At 40.1% G+C, this 16,808-nt stretch overlaps 1 protein-coding gene across 1 annotated transcript in view; it reads right to left on the bottom strand.

The window, feature by feature from the left end:
* FAM91A1 (family with sequence similarity 91 member A1) overlaps nucleotides 1–16,808 on the bottom strand; it is a 46,227-nt gene that overhangs the window by 12,487 nt on the left and 16,932 nt on the right. Inside the window, exons 10-19 of the mRNA XM_060775848.2 lie at nucleotides 15,480–15,518; nucleotides 15,268–15,380; nucleotides 14,472–14,590; nucleotides 12,072–12,184; nucleotides 11,728–11,814; nucleotides 9,373–9,505; nucleotides 5,972–6,120; nucleotides 2,949–3,083; nucleotides 1,592–1,705; nucleotides 1,119–1,191 (exon numbers count right to left, since the gene is read on the bottom strand). Of these exons, the coding sequence (XP_060631831.2) occupies nucleotides 1,119–1,191; nucleotides 1,592–1,705; nucleotides 2,949–3,083; nucleotides 5,972–6,120; nucleotides 9,373–9,505; nucleotides 11,728–11,814; nucleotides 12,072–12,184; nucleotides 14,472–14,590; nucleotides 15,268–15,380; nucleotides 15,480–15,518 (1,075 nt within the window). The remainder of the gene's footprint in view (nucleotides 1–1,118; nucleotides 1,192–1,591; nucleotides 1,706–2,948; nucleotides 3,084–5,971; nucleotides 6,121–9,372; nucleotides 9,506–11,727; nucleotides 11,815–12,071; nucleotides 12,185–14,471; nucleotides 14,591–15,267; nucleotides 15,381–15,479; nucleotides 15,519–16,808) is intronic.

The following is a 16,808-nucleotide window of genomic DNA, read 5'->3' as shown; positions in this document are numbered from 1 at the left end:
CTTTCTCACAGCAAGATCAGAGGCACTCCAAGTGGCCAGTTTCTGGTCAAAGAACATTTAGCATAATGCCAAGTTTTAAAAACTTTGTTTGTGTTTTAAAATGCATTTTAACTGTACCCTCAACTTGCTTCTAACTTGATAAATAAACAAAACCCAATAACAAGAGCTACGAGTCAAAAAAGTCATTGCAGTGGCTAGAAACTAGTTTTTTCATTTAGAAATAAAGATACAGAATGATGTGTTAAGTTCAAAAAAAGATGACTTCATTGTTAATTAACAACAATGTTGATTTTTGGATTTAAAGGATTTATTGTGCTTTGCAGACTTTTAAGTTGATGTTGTCATTTTGTTTAGGTTATATTATTTCTTTGGAAATAATGGACAATAAAATTGTTGTTTTGAAGTCATGTTTGTTTATGAGTACTGACTGAGTTTGCACAACAAAGTATAAATCTGGCAAAAAAAAAATGAGGGAGGGAAAGGCCAAAGCAAGGCACATGATGTGTTTTCATGCAGAAAATCGCAGTTCATTTCCAGTGAGAAAAGGAAGATATATTAGATGATAAGAGAGATATTTGCCTCAGCCTTGGAGGAGAACCATGCTAACTGTCTAGTTACTTTTCACTGATCTTCACCGGGAGGTCCCAGTGGCACAGTGGTTAAACCAGTGGTTCTCAACCTGTGGGTTCTCAGGTGTTTTGGCCTATAACTTCCAGAAATCCCAGCCAGTTAACCAGCTGTTAGGATTTCTGGGAGTTGAAGGCCAAAACATCTGGAGACCCACAGGTTGGGAACCACTGGGTTAAACCCTTTTGCTGGTGACTGCAGACCGAAATCCAGGGAGTGGGGTGAGATCCTGTCTGTCAGCTCCAGCTTCTCATGCGGGGAGATGAGAGAAGCTTCCCACAAGATGATAAAACATCCAGGCATCCCCTGGTCAACGGCCTTACAGACAGTCAATTTTCTCACAGCAGAAGTGACTTACAGTTTCTCAAGTCACTCCTGATATGAAAACAAACAAACAAACTGATCTTCTAACTATTGTGAACATTATGATGTTTTCAGGTTGCACAAATTCTACCCAAGCAAAATAACTCTGATTCAGATTACATAGCTACCTCCTTGCTGTTCTGTTTCATCAAATGGAAATGGCATGTGGACAGTCTCCCCCATACCATGCACACCGTGCCCCTAAACACAAAGACAGGAGTTAGTGTATAAATGTCACATTCTTCTAGGAGTCTCTAAGTTTTCATTTTGCCACAGAAATGTTTGATGACATAGGTCCCTAACTTAATTTTGAAACCCCTCTCAAGGCTTCAAAGGCACACTAAACGTTAAAATTATTTTAAGATGGGACAGAAAATCATTGCCAGGATGACCATGAGCTGTGGAATGTTTTGTCTCCTGAGTTTAATGGGAATTCCAGATAAATAAGCAAGTACAGGATGACAACCCAAATAACACACATTGCAGCCATAAAGGGAAACCTGTCTATGAGGAATGCTAGCTTCATTCCCCACACATATCTCCTTCTTGCTCCAAACTCTGTTTTACACAAATATCAGAGAACTCCCCCTATGCCTCATACCTGGATCAGAACAGCAGAATGGGTCAATGCATCGTTCAACATGGTAAGTACATTTGAAGTTGGGACTACTCCTGGATCGTGGCCCCAAGATGTTATTAACAAACGGTCATAACCCTTGGATACAGAAGCAAAGATCTAGTTAGATATACACTCAGATGCCTCTCAAACTTTGTATTGTGTAGCTTTTACTGAACTTTTCTGGAAAGCCTAGTAGGCCAAATTACCCGTATATACTCGAGTATAAGCCGACCCAAATATCAGCCGAGGCACCTAATTTTACCACAAAAACTGGGGAAATGTATTGATTCGCATATAAGCTGAGGGTGGGAAATGCAGCAGCTATTAGTAAATTCCAACTTAAAAATAGATATCAATAACATTACATTAATTGAGGCATCAATTGGTTAAATGTTCTTGAATATTTACATAAAACTGTAATTTAAGGTAAGATTGCCCAACTTTGATTAAACCATTATTCTAACTTTCTTCAATGTAAATGTCCTTACGTATCCATCCAATAAGAATGGAGTAAAATAATAAATATAATAAAAATACTAATAAAGTAATGTAAATGTAATAATAACAGAGTAAAATAATAAATGTAATAATAATAATAATAAAGAGTAAAATAATAAATGTAATAATAACAATAATAAATAGAGTAAAAAATTAAATGTAGTAATAATAAATAGAGCTGAATGTATATGGTATCAGCACATCCCAGAGTCAAGAATGAATTTTCACAGACAGCTGCAGATCTACTATAAAGTATATATGTGGAAAGGCTTCCTTGCACACATACGATTTTTAAATGTGTGAAGCCAGTGTGAAGGATGCATCATGTCCATTTTCTTTGGATGTCGAAATTATATTACTAAATACTGAATTAAAGAGTTAAATTACTGTAATTGGGGGAATACCCTAATCTCTTCACCCCCAGTTGCTATACCTCTTATCAATATATTTATACCCTTATTATCTAATATCCCTCTCAAATTCAGAAAATTATGAAGGAAGCGTAAGAATAAAAATCAAACAATAGCCTGAGGCACACCATCAGTTTACTATTTACCATCAGGGTAAATAGTAAACTCTTGTTCTAAAGTCATCTGAATTTACTGCATTATAGCTTCTTGTGCTCAATAAAGCTTGAGTCATACTACCTATTTATTATCTGGAAATGCCTCAGAGGAAAATGTAGGGTCTTCTACCTCAGATTTTGAATTCCTTGCATTTCCAGTCCAACGGCTTTGTTTCGGCAATTTCATACATATCCGAGGGCAGAAGGAGCAATTAGTTCTTCAAAACCAGCACAATGATGTTGGATTCTCATTTTCTCCCAATGCGGGACACATACCTGAAAGATCTCTGGAAGTTTTCGAAGTCTTGTGCCTTTAGATAGCAACAGGGATGGAGGCCCTTGACCAGTAATATGATATATATACAGCTTGAACCACACTGAGCTAACTTCTGGAATGGCTGGCCCAATATGCTGTGAAAAGAGTAGGAAAGGCATCGAATGAAATAACTGAAGCAAGAACGAACACATCAGTACTCTTCTGGTCATATTTACCAACAAAAAGTTAATTCTTTCAACACCTTTATTGCCCTGTTAGCAAGTAATGAACAGATGGCCATGGAGTTATCTGGCAAGTAAAGTTAAGGTAAAGGTTTCCCCTGACATTAAGTTTAGCCGTGTCTGACTCTGGGGGGTAGTGCTCATCTCCATTTCTAAGTCGAAGCCCAGCGCTGCCTGTAGACACCCCCAAGGCCAAGCATGGAATGCTGTTACATTCCCACTGAAGCGGTATCCATTGATCTACTCACATTTGCATGTTTTTGAACTGCTCGGTTGGCAGAAGCTGGGGCTAACAATGGGAGCTCACCCAACTCCTCAGATTTGAACCACCGACCTTTTGGTCAGCAAGTTCTGCAGCTCAGCAGTTCAACTCACTGTGCCACCAGCGGTTCCATCTGGCAAGTCTTGGCCTCAAAGTTCCTCCGAGAAGAAAATATGTTTGTTTTTAAATCATGGAGTAGAAGGAGGGTGGTGACATGAAGAAGCAAGGTAATAGAAGGAGAACCAATTTTGCGGGGAATATACAATTTCCCCTTAAACTAACATTACATCTTCTATCTGGTTTGAAAATCTTAGATGCCTTTTTGGAAGATAGCAGGCTGTCTAGTTTCCTATATTCTCAACATATTAATTAGGACAATCTAATATTAATAGGTTTTGGCAGCAGAATCTCAGAGTATCGTATATACTCAAGTATAAGCCAATCCAAATATAAGCCGAGGTACCTAATTTTACCACAACAAACCTGGGAAAATGTATTGACTCGAGTATAAGCCAAGGATGGGAAATGCAGCAGCTACTGATAGATTTCAAAATAAAAATAGATACTAATAAAATAACACTGAGGCATCAGTAGGTTCAAACGTTTTGAATATTTACATAAAACTGTAATTTAAGATAAGACTGTCCAACTCTGATTAAGCCATTATTCTAACCTTCTTCAATGTACACGTACTAACATATCCTTCAAATACTAATAAAGAGAGTAAAATAGTAAATGTAATAAAAATAATAATAGAGTAAAATAATAAATGTAATAATAATAATAATAAAGTAAAATAGTAAATGTACTAATAATAATAGAGTAAAATAATAAATGTAATAATAATAGAGTAAAATAATGTAAACATAGTAATAACAATAGTAATAGAATAGAATAATAAATATAACAACAATAGAGTAAAATAATAAATGTAATAATAATAGAGTAAAATGTAAATGTAATAATAATAACAATAATAATAGAATAAAATAATAAATGTAACAACAGAGTAAAATAATAAATAACCTTGACTCGAGTATAAGCTGAGGGGGGCTTTTTCAGCCTAAAAAGGGCTGAAAAACTCAGGTTATACTCGAGTATCTTTGTGTTGACAGTTCATTGTTTTGAACAATTCTTTTATAAAAGTAGCAGGGTGAAGTTTAAAATGGTTGTGTTGGTTCTGACTGCTATGGACATCTTTTGAGTCAAAAATAAAGAACATAAGGGTGTGACCATCTCAACGTGAAAAATAGTAGAGCTGAATGGGGATCAATCCACCCATTCTATGCTTGGTCTTTCTCACAGGGCCAGAGAAGCAGATGGCGGAAATAGAAGAACGGCCTGCCTCAGGGGAGCGTGCTTGCTCCATCCATGTTCAACATCTACACAAATGACCAGCCACTGCCAGAAGGGACAGAGAGTTTCACCTATGCTGATGATCGTGCCATCACTGCTCAAGCAGGGAGCTTTGAGACGGTGGAACAGAAGCTCTCCGAAGCTCTAGGTGCTCTTACTGCCTATTACAGGGAAAACCAGCTGATCCCTAACCCATCTAAAACACAGACATGTGCCTTTCATCTCAAGAACAGAGAAGCATCCCGAGCTCTGAAGATCACATGGGAAGGAATCCCACTGGAGCATTGCAGCACACCCAAATACCTGGGAGTCACTCTGGACCGTGCTCTTACCTACAAGAAGCACTGCCTGAACATCAAGCAAAAAGTGTGCCAGAAACAATATCATGCGAAAGCTGACTGGCACAACCTGGGGATCACAACGAGATACAGTGAAGACATCTGCCCTTGCGCTGTGCTACTCTGCTGCTGAGTATGCATGCCCAGTGTGGAGCACATCTCACCACACTAAAACAGTGGATGTGGCTCTGAATGATCACGGGATGTCTGCGCCCTACACCACTGGAGAAATTACACTGCCTAGCCGGTATTGCACCACCTGACATCCGCCGGGAAGTAGCAGCAAATAATGAAAGGACCAAGGCAGAGACATCTCCAGCTCATCCCGTTTGGGTATCAGCCAACACGTAAACGACTTAAATCTAGAAATAGTTTTCTAAGATCTACAGAGACACTCGCTGGAGCACCTCAGCAAGCGAGAGTCCAAAAGTGGCAGGCTCAAACCCAGAACCTCAACCAATGGCTGATATCAAATGAGAGACTCCCTCCTGGGCACACAGAGGACTGGGCGACCTGGAAGGCACTGAACAGACTGCGCTCTGGCACCACGAGATGCAGAGCCAACCTTCAGAAATGGGGCTACAAAGTTGAATCCTCGACATGCAAGTGTGGAGAAGAGCAAACTACGGACCACCTGCTGCAATGCAACCTGAGCCCTGCTATATGCACAATGGAGGACCTTCTTGTAGCAACACCGGAAGCACTCCAAGTGGCCAGATACTGGTCAAAGGACATTTAACCAACTACCACAAGTTTTGCATTTTGTCTGTTTTTTTGCTTTGTTCTGTTAGAAATGTAATATAATGGACTGGGTGCTCTGACACGACAAATAAATAAATTCTCACCTGGGGAGTACAACTGCTGATGGGCCGGATTTCATTGGTAAGCGGCGCCATGGAGACCAGGAGAGTGTAGTTTTTGTTCAAAACCCGGCTGCAGGTAGCAGGGTCCAAGCCAAGCAAGCTCTCACAGCGCAGTAAATCCAGAGGGAAACCTACATCAACAATGTCAAAGCCACTTGGAATACAGATAGAAAACGGACATATACAACTGAAAGGGGCACAGGAAAGATGGAGGGAAAAATACAAATTTAGATGGTCTCTCTTCCCTGGTGTTTTATAAAGCTTCAAATTGCTGGTTTACAGAGGAGTAATGCTATATGTTGTCAGAGAGATACAGCATGCCGTGATCCCTTCCCTTATTTGAAAACTGCAAATGGCTCTATGTGGGGCTGTGTTTGAAGAGTGTTCCAAAACTATATCCAGCAATCAGACTATTACATCTTGTACTAACTTCAGTGGCTCCCAATTTAATTCTGACTTCAATTCAAGGTCCTCAACTAAAGAGTTTAAAGCCAGGGCACCTGAAAGACAGCCTTCTCCCATAAGAACCTGCACAAATACTTCTAATAACAACAATATAAATAGGTAGAGATCGTTTTTGGACTGAATGAACATTTTTCTTCTACCAAAGAGTTGTATAACTGGAGGGTATGTAAACAGACCGTTTCTTAACCTAGTTGTTTCAGCAAGCCTTTCAGAAGATCAAAGATTATAAGGAATCCCAGATGGCTTGCATCTACTTTATTTTATTTGTACTTTCAAAATGTTCTTCAGCTGGACTGAAAAGTGATGCCGAGTGGACTCTAGACATTGCATTTCCCCATTTAGTCTATAGCATTGCAATGGATTCTTTGGCACGCTTCTCATATTAAGCAATGCCTCTTGAGCACCTTAAAAACATTACTTCAAGTGACAGCTTGGATTCCTGATATATCTATGCTGGGATTGAGAGAAAGAGGTGGTGATGCTGGCAGTAAAGAACAAGTAATATGCAGGTAGTTGCAACCTGGACTGAGAGACATCTGAATAGATCCTGCCTACCCAAAAAATGCATTGGGGTTGAAGGGTTAGCAGAGATTGTCTCTAGGGTAAAGGGTAAAGGTGCAATCTCACAGAAAAATACCAAAGCCCATTTATGTATTTCTCACTTTTTTGGATATAGTCTTGGACTTAATCTAAAAACTTTAATGTAAAAATCATATATATTTTCAAATGTATTATTATTATTATTATTATTATTATTATTCATCCTTAGTGTACATAAAGTGGATAAAACTTAGAAAAGATGCAGTTAAAAACAAATAAAAGGTGAAAACTGAAAGCGAATTAAACTAAGTCAGTGAGTAAAACAATTCAATTAAAATATAATTCTAAAGTATGTTAAACAGCAGGTTCCAGAATCCAGGGGCAGCCACTGAAAAGATCTTCCTTTGCACCTTCACCTATTGTGCTAGTGTTGGTGGTAGTGGGACTAAGAATGCCATCCACACTGCAGTTTGACTTCACTGTGTCTGCCATGGGTAAATGCTATGGAAATATGGGAGTTGCAGTTTTGAAAGGTCTTTAGGCTTCTCTGGCAATTAGTACTAGTGCCCCATCAAACTACAACTCTCATTATGTATTTATTATTTATTTATTTAGAGTATTTAAATCCCGCCCTTCTCACCCCGAAAGGGACTCAGGACTAATCACAGAACATACATATGCGGCAAACATTCAATGCCATTTTTATACACAAACAAGATAGACTATTTTACATAGATAGAGGTATATATATATATATCGGCTTTTCCCATCTCCGACATCTTGGAGGCTCTGTACTCGGTTCCGGCCACGGGGAGGTGCTGTCACTCCATCTCCCTGCCAAAAAGCTTTGTTCATAACTTCCTGCTTTTGATCGAATCACCGACATTCCTTATAGGTGCCTCAGAAAACTTAACTGTTTTTTTTAAAGTGGTACCTATTTATCTACTCACATTTGCTATCAAACCACTAGGTAGGCGGAAGCTGGGCTAAAGGCCAGGAGCTCACCCTGACCCTGGCTTCAAACTGGCAGCCTTTCGACTGACAAGATTTACTGCAGCTGGTGGTTTAACCTGCTGTGTTAAAGCCCGGCCCTTATTCCATGGCACTGAACCGTGGCAATTTAAGAAACTGCATTATTTCTAGATGACCCCAACGAGAAGGACCTATCCTGATTAGTTCAAAACCTGAGCTGGCTCCTATAAGGAGATACAATCTGACAAATAACTCTGACCTGGGCCATATAGAGTTTCACAGGTCATAACCAGCACACTAAATTCATGTGTATCATCTATACTTTGGTCCATTCCTTTCAAAATTCCTCTGTAAACATTAGACCGAAACACCAATCTAGTTCATTTTGTTTGAAAAAAGTGACTTCTGTTGGACCAGGCCTGGGCAAACTTGGACCCTCCAGGTGTTTTGGACTTCAACTCTCACAATTCCTAACAACATAAAAGAGTTGGCTCATGTGACAACAAGTTAAACATGAGCCAACAATGTGATGTGGCGGCAAAAAAAGCCAATGGGATTTTGGCCTGCATCAATAGGAGCATAGTGTCTAGATCTAAGGAAGTAATGCTACCCCTCTATTCTGCTTTGGTTAGACCACATCTGGAATATTGTGTCCAATTCTGGGCACCACAATTCAAGAGAGATATTGACAAGCTGGAATGTGTCCAGAGGAGGGCGACTAAAATGATCAAGGGTCTGGAGAACAAGCCCTATGAGGAGCGGCTTAGGGAACTGGGCATGTTTAGCCTGAAGAAGAGAAGGCTGAGAGGAGATATGATAGCCATGTATAAATATGTGAGAGGAAGCCACAGGGAGGAGGGAGCAAGCTTGTTTTCTGCTTCCTTGGAGACTAGGACGCGGAACAATGGCTTCAAACTACAAGAGAGGAGATTCCATCTGAACATTAGGAAGAACTTCCTGACTGTGAGAGCCGTTCAGCAGTGGAACTCTCTGCCCCGGAGTGTGGTGGAGGCTCCTTCTTTGGAAGCTTTTAAGCAGAGGCTGGATGGCCATTTGTCAGGGGTGATTTGAATGCAATATTCCTGCTTCTTGGCAGGGGGTTGGACTGGATGGCCCTTGAGGTCTCTTCCAACTCTTTGATTCTATGATTCTATGAACATACCAGCTGTTAGGAATTGTGGGAGTTAAAGTCCAAAACACGTGGAAGGTCGAATTTGCCCATGCCTGTTTTAGACCATATGATGCCTAAGACAATGGAATCTCTGCTCCCAAACATTAGACTTATTAAATACTTGCTTAGAATGCTATTTCAAAGCTGGCAAAGGTGTTTCATTAAAACAGGAAGTACCAAACACATAAAAACGGATAAAGAGCTTCCATGTAAAATGGAGATGTTTTCACTGTACCATTATTGGGCTGCTCAGGCTGAGTAACTTGAGCCACCAGGTCCTTGTTGTGTCTCAGGAAAAGTATTGTGTTTCGCAGTGTCAGAGCATGATCAAAGTATCGTTGTGCTTCGCCCTCCCCTGTGCTCTGGACCTACAGGGGAGACAGGAATGTGTACTTTTTGTAATCTGTTTACGAGAATGGCAAATTGAATTAGGATATAACAAAGTATTCCAGTTAATTAATTATGACACGGCAGCTGTTTTAAAGCGCTACAGAAAAAAATTGGTCACAGTGATAAATAGTATTATGTTTCTAGTGCTTGAATTAGTATAGCTTAAGAATTAAACATTTGGGGTTGTAAACACAATTTAAAGTAACTAAAAGTTGTTAGGTCAGCCTTTCCCAACTTGATGCCATCCAGATTGGCTGGATCACAACTCCCATAATTCACAACCAGCACAGTTCATACCCATGCTGTCTGCATTGATGCAGCTCACCACGAGATAGATATATACACATGCTTTAATATCTTTAATATCAGTAAATGTTTGATTTTAGTTCCTATTTTGTATACGTATAGACCTGGGCTTATGAAAAAATATATCTGGTGGAAAGGGGTGCAAAGAAATTAAGAAGCCTGTTTTATAGGACTGATCTTTCAGAGGTAATGGTGGAAGCACTGTTTCTATAGTAAAGATAAAGGTTTCCCTTGACATTGAGTCTAGTTGTGTCCAACTCTTGGGGGTAGTGCTCATCTCCATTTCTAAGCTGAGGAGCCAGCGTTGTCCGTAGACACCTTCAAGGTCATGCGGCCGATGATTGCATGGAGCGGCATTACCTTCCTGCTGGAGTGGTACCTATTGATCCACTCACATTTGCATGCTTTCAAACTGCTAGGTTGGCAGAAGCTGTGGCTAACAGCAGGAGCTCACCCTGCTCTTTGGATTCAAACCACCAACCTTTCAGTCAACAAGTTCAGCAGCTCAGCGGTTTAACCCACTGCACCACATTATTTTTGTTGTTTGCATGATACAGTGGAATAAAAAAGTTATTTAAGCATCTGATCAATACAGAAAAAAGTGAAATATTGCATCATGATTCCTCGGGGGGGGAGGGGGGAGGTGTGGATGAGGAGTCCAGTATTTTCCTTACAAAAGGATGATGATGACGACAACTATTATTATTATTATTATTATTATTATTATTATTATTAAGAGGAGACATGATGACCATGTATAAATATGTGAGAGGAAGTCATAGGGAGGAGGGAGCAAGTTTGTTTTCTGCTGCCCTGGAGACTAGGACATGGAGCAATGGCTTCAAATTACAGGAAAGGAGATTCCATCTGAACATTAGGAAGAACTTCCTGACTGTGAGAGCTGTTCAGCAGTGGAACTCTCTGCCCCAGAGTGTGGTGGAGGCTCCTTCTTTGGAGGCTTTTAAACAGAGGCTGGATGGCCATCTGTCGGGAGTGCTTTGGATGCAATTTTCCTGCTTCTTGGCAGGGGGTTGGACTGGATGGCCCACGAGGTCTCTTTCAAATCTATGATTCTGATTATTATTATAATATTTATTTATACCCCAGTTTTCTCTCCTGAAGGAAACTCAAAGCAGCTTAACATAAAAGCATCAGCATACAATTTAAAATATACAAATAACCAAACATTAAAACAGGATTAAATATAAACAGTATTAAAAAAAATCCCAGTTAAAAATCATTATAACCCATAGCATCCCACAACAAGCCATTTTAAGACCTGAGCTTTAAAACCACCATCTTTAAAAGCCTGCCTGAATAAAAAGATTTCACCCTTTTGTAGGCGACTGGAGGAAGTCAGAGGACAAAAATAGCCCTCTAGGAGACCTTGGAAGGCTACAACCCTACAATGTGTTTGTTTGTGCCTAAAATGCCCTTAGGGACATGGCTTTTTCTGCTGCTGGGTCATTTTAAGCCTAGGAGAGGCCTTCCTGTTTTAAATAAGGCCTCTCTTATTTCTCTGGGAACAAAAATGTGGTAAATGCCACCCACTCTGGGGGGCATTTTTAAAATAAAAAACATTTTTGAACCCAGACAGTCACACAAAATGGACTGGGTGCTACAACTTAATGTGTTGATAGTCAGCAAGTGGCCTGGAAGCTGCATCCGTATAAGGTTTTATAGGGTCCTTGGAGTATCAATCAAGTTGCCTCAGGGTAAAGAAAATATTTCCAACTTGTGAGACAACATACTGAAAGTTATTGCTCTTTGGATTTTATGAACCACAACTTATGAAGCAATTAATGCAAGATACTATGGTAAAGGTACATGTGCTGTGGAAAAACATAACTGTGTGGGATGCAGAGACAAACCATACTGACCAACCTGCATTTACCTTTTCAAGCTCCACAAGGAAACTGTCCAGCGACTCATCTGATAGTTTTCCAACTTCAAACATGGTGACGGCATGACTTTTTAAATTCTGTATGAAAGGCAAGATGGTATTGTTTAGTTCTTCATCCTTGTTCATCTATCTAGTATTCATAATTAAGAATTACGAATACAGACAACAACACGCCTCCTGTTTTGTATGTCATTTCGCAAAATAACAATACTGCAAGTTTGTTTCTAACTTTTTGATATATTTAAATAGTTCTATTACAAACTTCATTTCTGCCCAAAGCCAAGGATCATTTCAAATGATTTTGCAATTTTTAGAAGCTAAACAACTCGACTTACTGGTGAAAGGTTCCCCATCATTAAAAATGCAGTAAGGGTTGAATCAAACAAGAACGCTATGCGCTTTGTGTGTCCGCTTGACAAACTCAAGCTGCTCACGCTGGCAGTATCACCTAAGAAGAAGAGAAAAGGGGGGGAAATCCATGTTGACATGTTTGATATCTACCAATGATCTAATCAACACACAATCTATGTGGGTGGGATATTGAGAGTGATGGTGAGTTTTAAATGTAATTGTTGAAGACTTTCATGGGAATCACTGGGGTGTTGTGTGGTTTCCGGGCTGCATGGCTGTGTTCTAGTAGCATTTTTTCCTGACATTTCACCTACATCTGTGGCTGTAATCTTCAAAGGAAGATGCCAGCCAAAGATCCTCTGAATTTGCCAGCCTCAAATGCAGGTGAAATGTCAGGAGAAAATGCTACTAGAACACAGCCATGCAGCCTGGAAACTACACAACATTCTATTGATTTTAATTGTATCTATTGTAGTTTAACTTTACATGTACACACTAATATAAAATTGTTTCTGTTTGTATTTATTTTGTTTCAAATTGTATTAGATTGTGTGGTTGTTCACCAGCTTGAGTCCCTATAGGGAGAAAGTCAGGATATAAATAAAGATAATGATTTTAATAATACGGAACTTGGGTGTATCCCATACATGGGCAAATTTCAGCCCTCCAGGTGTTTTGGACTTCAACACCAACAATTCCTAACAGCCTAACAGCAATTTGCTGATGCAAAAGAGTTCTTCAACAGAGAAGGCTAAAGACCTTCTGAAAGTACAACTCCCATGATTCAATAGTATTAAGCCATGGAAGCTAAAGTGGTGTCAAACATCATTAATTCTAGTGTAGATGCATCCACACTGGATTTATGTTACTCTTGCAATTAGGTCCTGAAACTGCAATGCTGTACTGTTTTTCAGTACCTCCCATATTGCAGCTGGTTCAATAATGTCTCAGAAGGACTTGCAGATCTAGAACCAGACAAACTGCAGAGAGCTGGAAAGCTTTGGTAACCCTGAAAGCCAATTTCTGGATGATAATTGTAATAGATAGATAGACTAGATTTAAACCTTATAATGCACACTGCACAATCACATGGCATTGATTTACAGGAGGACAAGGAGTAATGTGATTGGTGGAGACAAGGGACAGGGCCTTTTCTGTGGTGGCCCCTCGGCTGTGGAACTCCCTTCCAAGTGAAATTAGATCTGCTACATCCCTCTTGAGCTTTCAGAAACAAGTGAAAACCTGGCTATGGGATCAGGCCTTTGTAGATTAGGTTGACCTGCTGACGGAGACGGCTTTTATGGAACTGACTGACTGCTCCTTGACTTAAACCGGCGACTGTTGACTGTTTGATTGTTTTTATACTGTTTCATTATTTATTTATTAACTTTAACTTTATTTATACCCTGCTAACATCTCCCGAAGGACTCGGTGCAGCTTACAAAAGGCCAAGGTCCTCAATAAAACAACACCATAACAAATACAACAATAACACTCATAAAGCAAACAAAAAAAAAGCAATAACAATAAACATTAAAAATAGTAACACCACGACGCATTTAAAACTAAGGCCGGGCCAAATGTAATGAATAAAATTTAAAAGTGCTGGACATGACAGGTGACATATATAGGTTTTTAGAGGTAGTGCTGTGTGCAGACAATCTTAAATCTCTAGTAAAGTGCATTTGGGACATGATGCTAGGAGCTTCCTATTCTGGAAAGGCACACCGGAACAGCCATGTCTTCAAGCTTTTCCTGAAGACTGCCAGCGTTGGGACTTGTCTAATGTCCTTGGGGAGAGAGTTCCAGAGTCAGGGGGCTACCACAGAAAAGGCCCTGTCCCTCGTCCCGACCAACCGCGCTTGCGACGCAGGTGGGATCGTGAGCAGGCCTCTCCAGATGATTGGAGAGATCGTGTGGGTTCGTATACGGAGATGTGGTCACGCAGGTAGGCAGGTCCCAAACCATTTAGGGCTTTGTAGGTAAGCACCTGCACCTTGAATTGGGACTGGAAAATGAATGGCAACCAATGGAGCTTCTTAAACAGGAGGGTTGACCTCTCTCTGTAAGGAGCACCAGTTAACAAACTGGCCGCTGCCTGTTGGACCAGTTGGAATTTCTGGGCTGTTTTCAAGGGCAGCCCCACATAGAGCGCATTGCAGTAGTCCAATCTGGAGGTGACCAAGGCTATATTGTTATTTAAATTTTATATTTATGTTTCGGTTGTGGGCACTATGGGGTGCTGGTTTGTTAGCTGCCCTGAGTCTCTCTGCGGAGGTCGAGATAGGACAGGGTACAAATGCCCAAAATAATAGTAATAATAATAATAATCAATCATGCGCTGTAATTTGGTTAACTTGCAAGGGATACTCTCTCCTGCTCACCTTGGTCATCCTGACTGTTTGTGTCTGTATCTGTAGCTGACGATCCAGCCTCCTGCACAGGACTCCTACTTTCCCCGCTGTCCCAGGATAACAGCATCTTCTGCGTGTCCAAAGTAGTTCTGACAATTGAATAACAGATGTAAGAAACTATGTGCCATCAGACCAAAGCATTTACCTAGTCTAGCACTCTCCTTCCCAAGCAGACATTTCTTTGAAAGCAAACCTACAACAAGGAAAAGAGGGCAACAACAACAATAGCATAGTTCCACTGCTGTTGTCTGGCAGCTGATCCAAATAACAAACACAACAACAACAAGCAGAAATGCTCTGTATCTCAGAATAAAGTATAATGACAGAGGTCTCCATAATCATAACAAAACCAGTCTGATTTAGGTAACAGATCCTAGGCTTTATAGATTTTCCCTTCTTTTCTCTAGATTTTGCCCATGACTTAGAAATTTTAATTAACTGACTCAGTACATTATTTGACTACCGCTTTCAATGCAGACAGGTTTTATTAAGTGTGATTAAAACTAAGAGCATACATGTATTCTGTGAGGTTATTTTTTACTTCAGTGTATTATTATAGTATGTAATGTGCATGAAAATATTCAAGACAGATATGTCTTTAATAGAGTGAGTGTTAACGTTTTAACTTAGCTCTATTAATGAGTCAGAAGTGCCTCAGGATTCAATAGTCTTTACTTACAGGTTAGGGCTCACAGGATTATGCATTTAATTTGTAACCTCCCAAATGCTGTTCACCTTTAAGGAAATAATATGCCCATGTACTTACTTCAGCCTATTTATAGATGGAACATTCCGCCATGATGGATGAAGATTTTCCAGATTGATAACTTGGCCCTTTTTATGAGCAAAACCTAACCGACAGTACATGGAAACGGCATTCTGAAGGGAAGACAACATCAGGACTTTGCTTTAACCATTTTGAAAGAGAGGAACAAACATACTCTTCCCCAAGTCTTTAAATGACTACTACAGGCTTACCTTCACTAATGACAGATCTATCTCGAGGACATTTGCAAGCTGAAAGGATACAAAAATAAATACGGATTAATAATAATTTTACTGATAAAATCTAGGAAATCCATTAGTGCCATCATTGTACCATCTTAACCAAACAGGATGTTTGATAATAGTCAAATGATAGTGAGTTGCTGTGAGATTTCCAGGCTGTATAGCCATGTTCCAGAGGCATTCTCTTCTGCCATTTCACCCATGTCTATGGCAGGCATCCTCAGAGGTTGAGGGATCTGTTGGAAACTAGCCAAGTGAGGTTTATATATCTGTGGAATGTCCTAAGTGAGAGAAAGAACTTTTGTCTGCTTGAGGCAGGTGTGAATGTTGCAATTGGCCATCTTGATTAGCATTTAATGGCCTTGCAACTTCAAATCCTGGCTGGTTGCTGTCTAGGAGAATCTTTTGTTGGGAGGTGTTAGCTGACCTTGATTGTTTCATGCCTGGAATTCCCCTGTTTTTTGAGTGTTGCTCATTATTTACTGTCCTGATTTTGGAGGTTTTTTAATACTGTTAGCCTGATTTGGTACATTTTCATGGTCTCCTCCTTTCTGTTGAAATTGTCCACATGCTTGTGGATTTCAATGTGTAGTCTAACATGGTAGTTGTCAATCAAATGATAGCTAGTCAATGAGATGACATCTGTCTGGCCAATCGGCCCAGCATTCCAATCTTATGCCAAATTAATTATTTGAACAACCAACAGCCAAATTATTAACTGAGGATTAAAAGACAGATGTACTCCAATATGCTATCGATGGAGACTTTCTGGATTTTTCAGAATCACAGCAATTCTATTTACCAGACTCCAAGGTTTTCATTGTATTGGAGTGGGGACAGAGCTCTATCATTCAGCAATCATTGGCATTTCTAATTAAAATGATCTCTGATGGAAAGGTGGATTGACCCAATATGTTAAAGGTAAAGGTTGTCCCCTGACATTAAGTCCAGTCATGTCTGACTCTGGGGTGTGGTGTTCATCTCCATTTCTAAGCTGAAGAGCCAGCATTGTTCATAGACACCTCCAAGGTCATGTGGCCAGCATGACCACATGGAGCGCCGTTACCTTCCCGCCGGAGCGGTACCTATTGATCTTCTCACATTTGCATGTTTTCAAACTGCTAGGTTGGCAGAAGCTAGGGCTGACAGCGGAAGCTCACGCCGCTCCCTGGAATCGAACCTTTTGGTCAACAAGCTCAGCAGCTCAGTGCTTTAACCCACTGCGCCACCAGGGGCCCCAATATGTTACTAGCGAATAAACAAAATATCTGATTCAGTGTGACAGATTGGTATGTTCAT

The sequence above is a fragment of the Anolis sagrei genome, chromosome 4 (genome assembly GCF_037176765.1).
Source record: "Anolis sagrei isolate rAnoSag1 chromosome 4, rAnoSag1.mat, whole genome shotgun sequence".
Lineage (NCBI taxonomy): Eukaryota > Metazoa > Chordata > Lepidosauria > Squamata > Dactyloidae > Anolis > Anolis sagrei.
The sequence above is the reverse complement of the archived record's forward strand: the minus strand, read 5'-3'. Positions and strand labels throughout refer to the sequence as shown.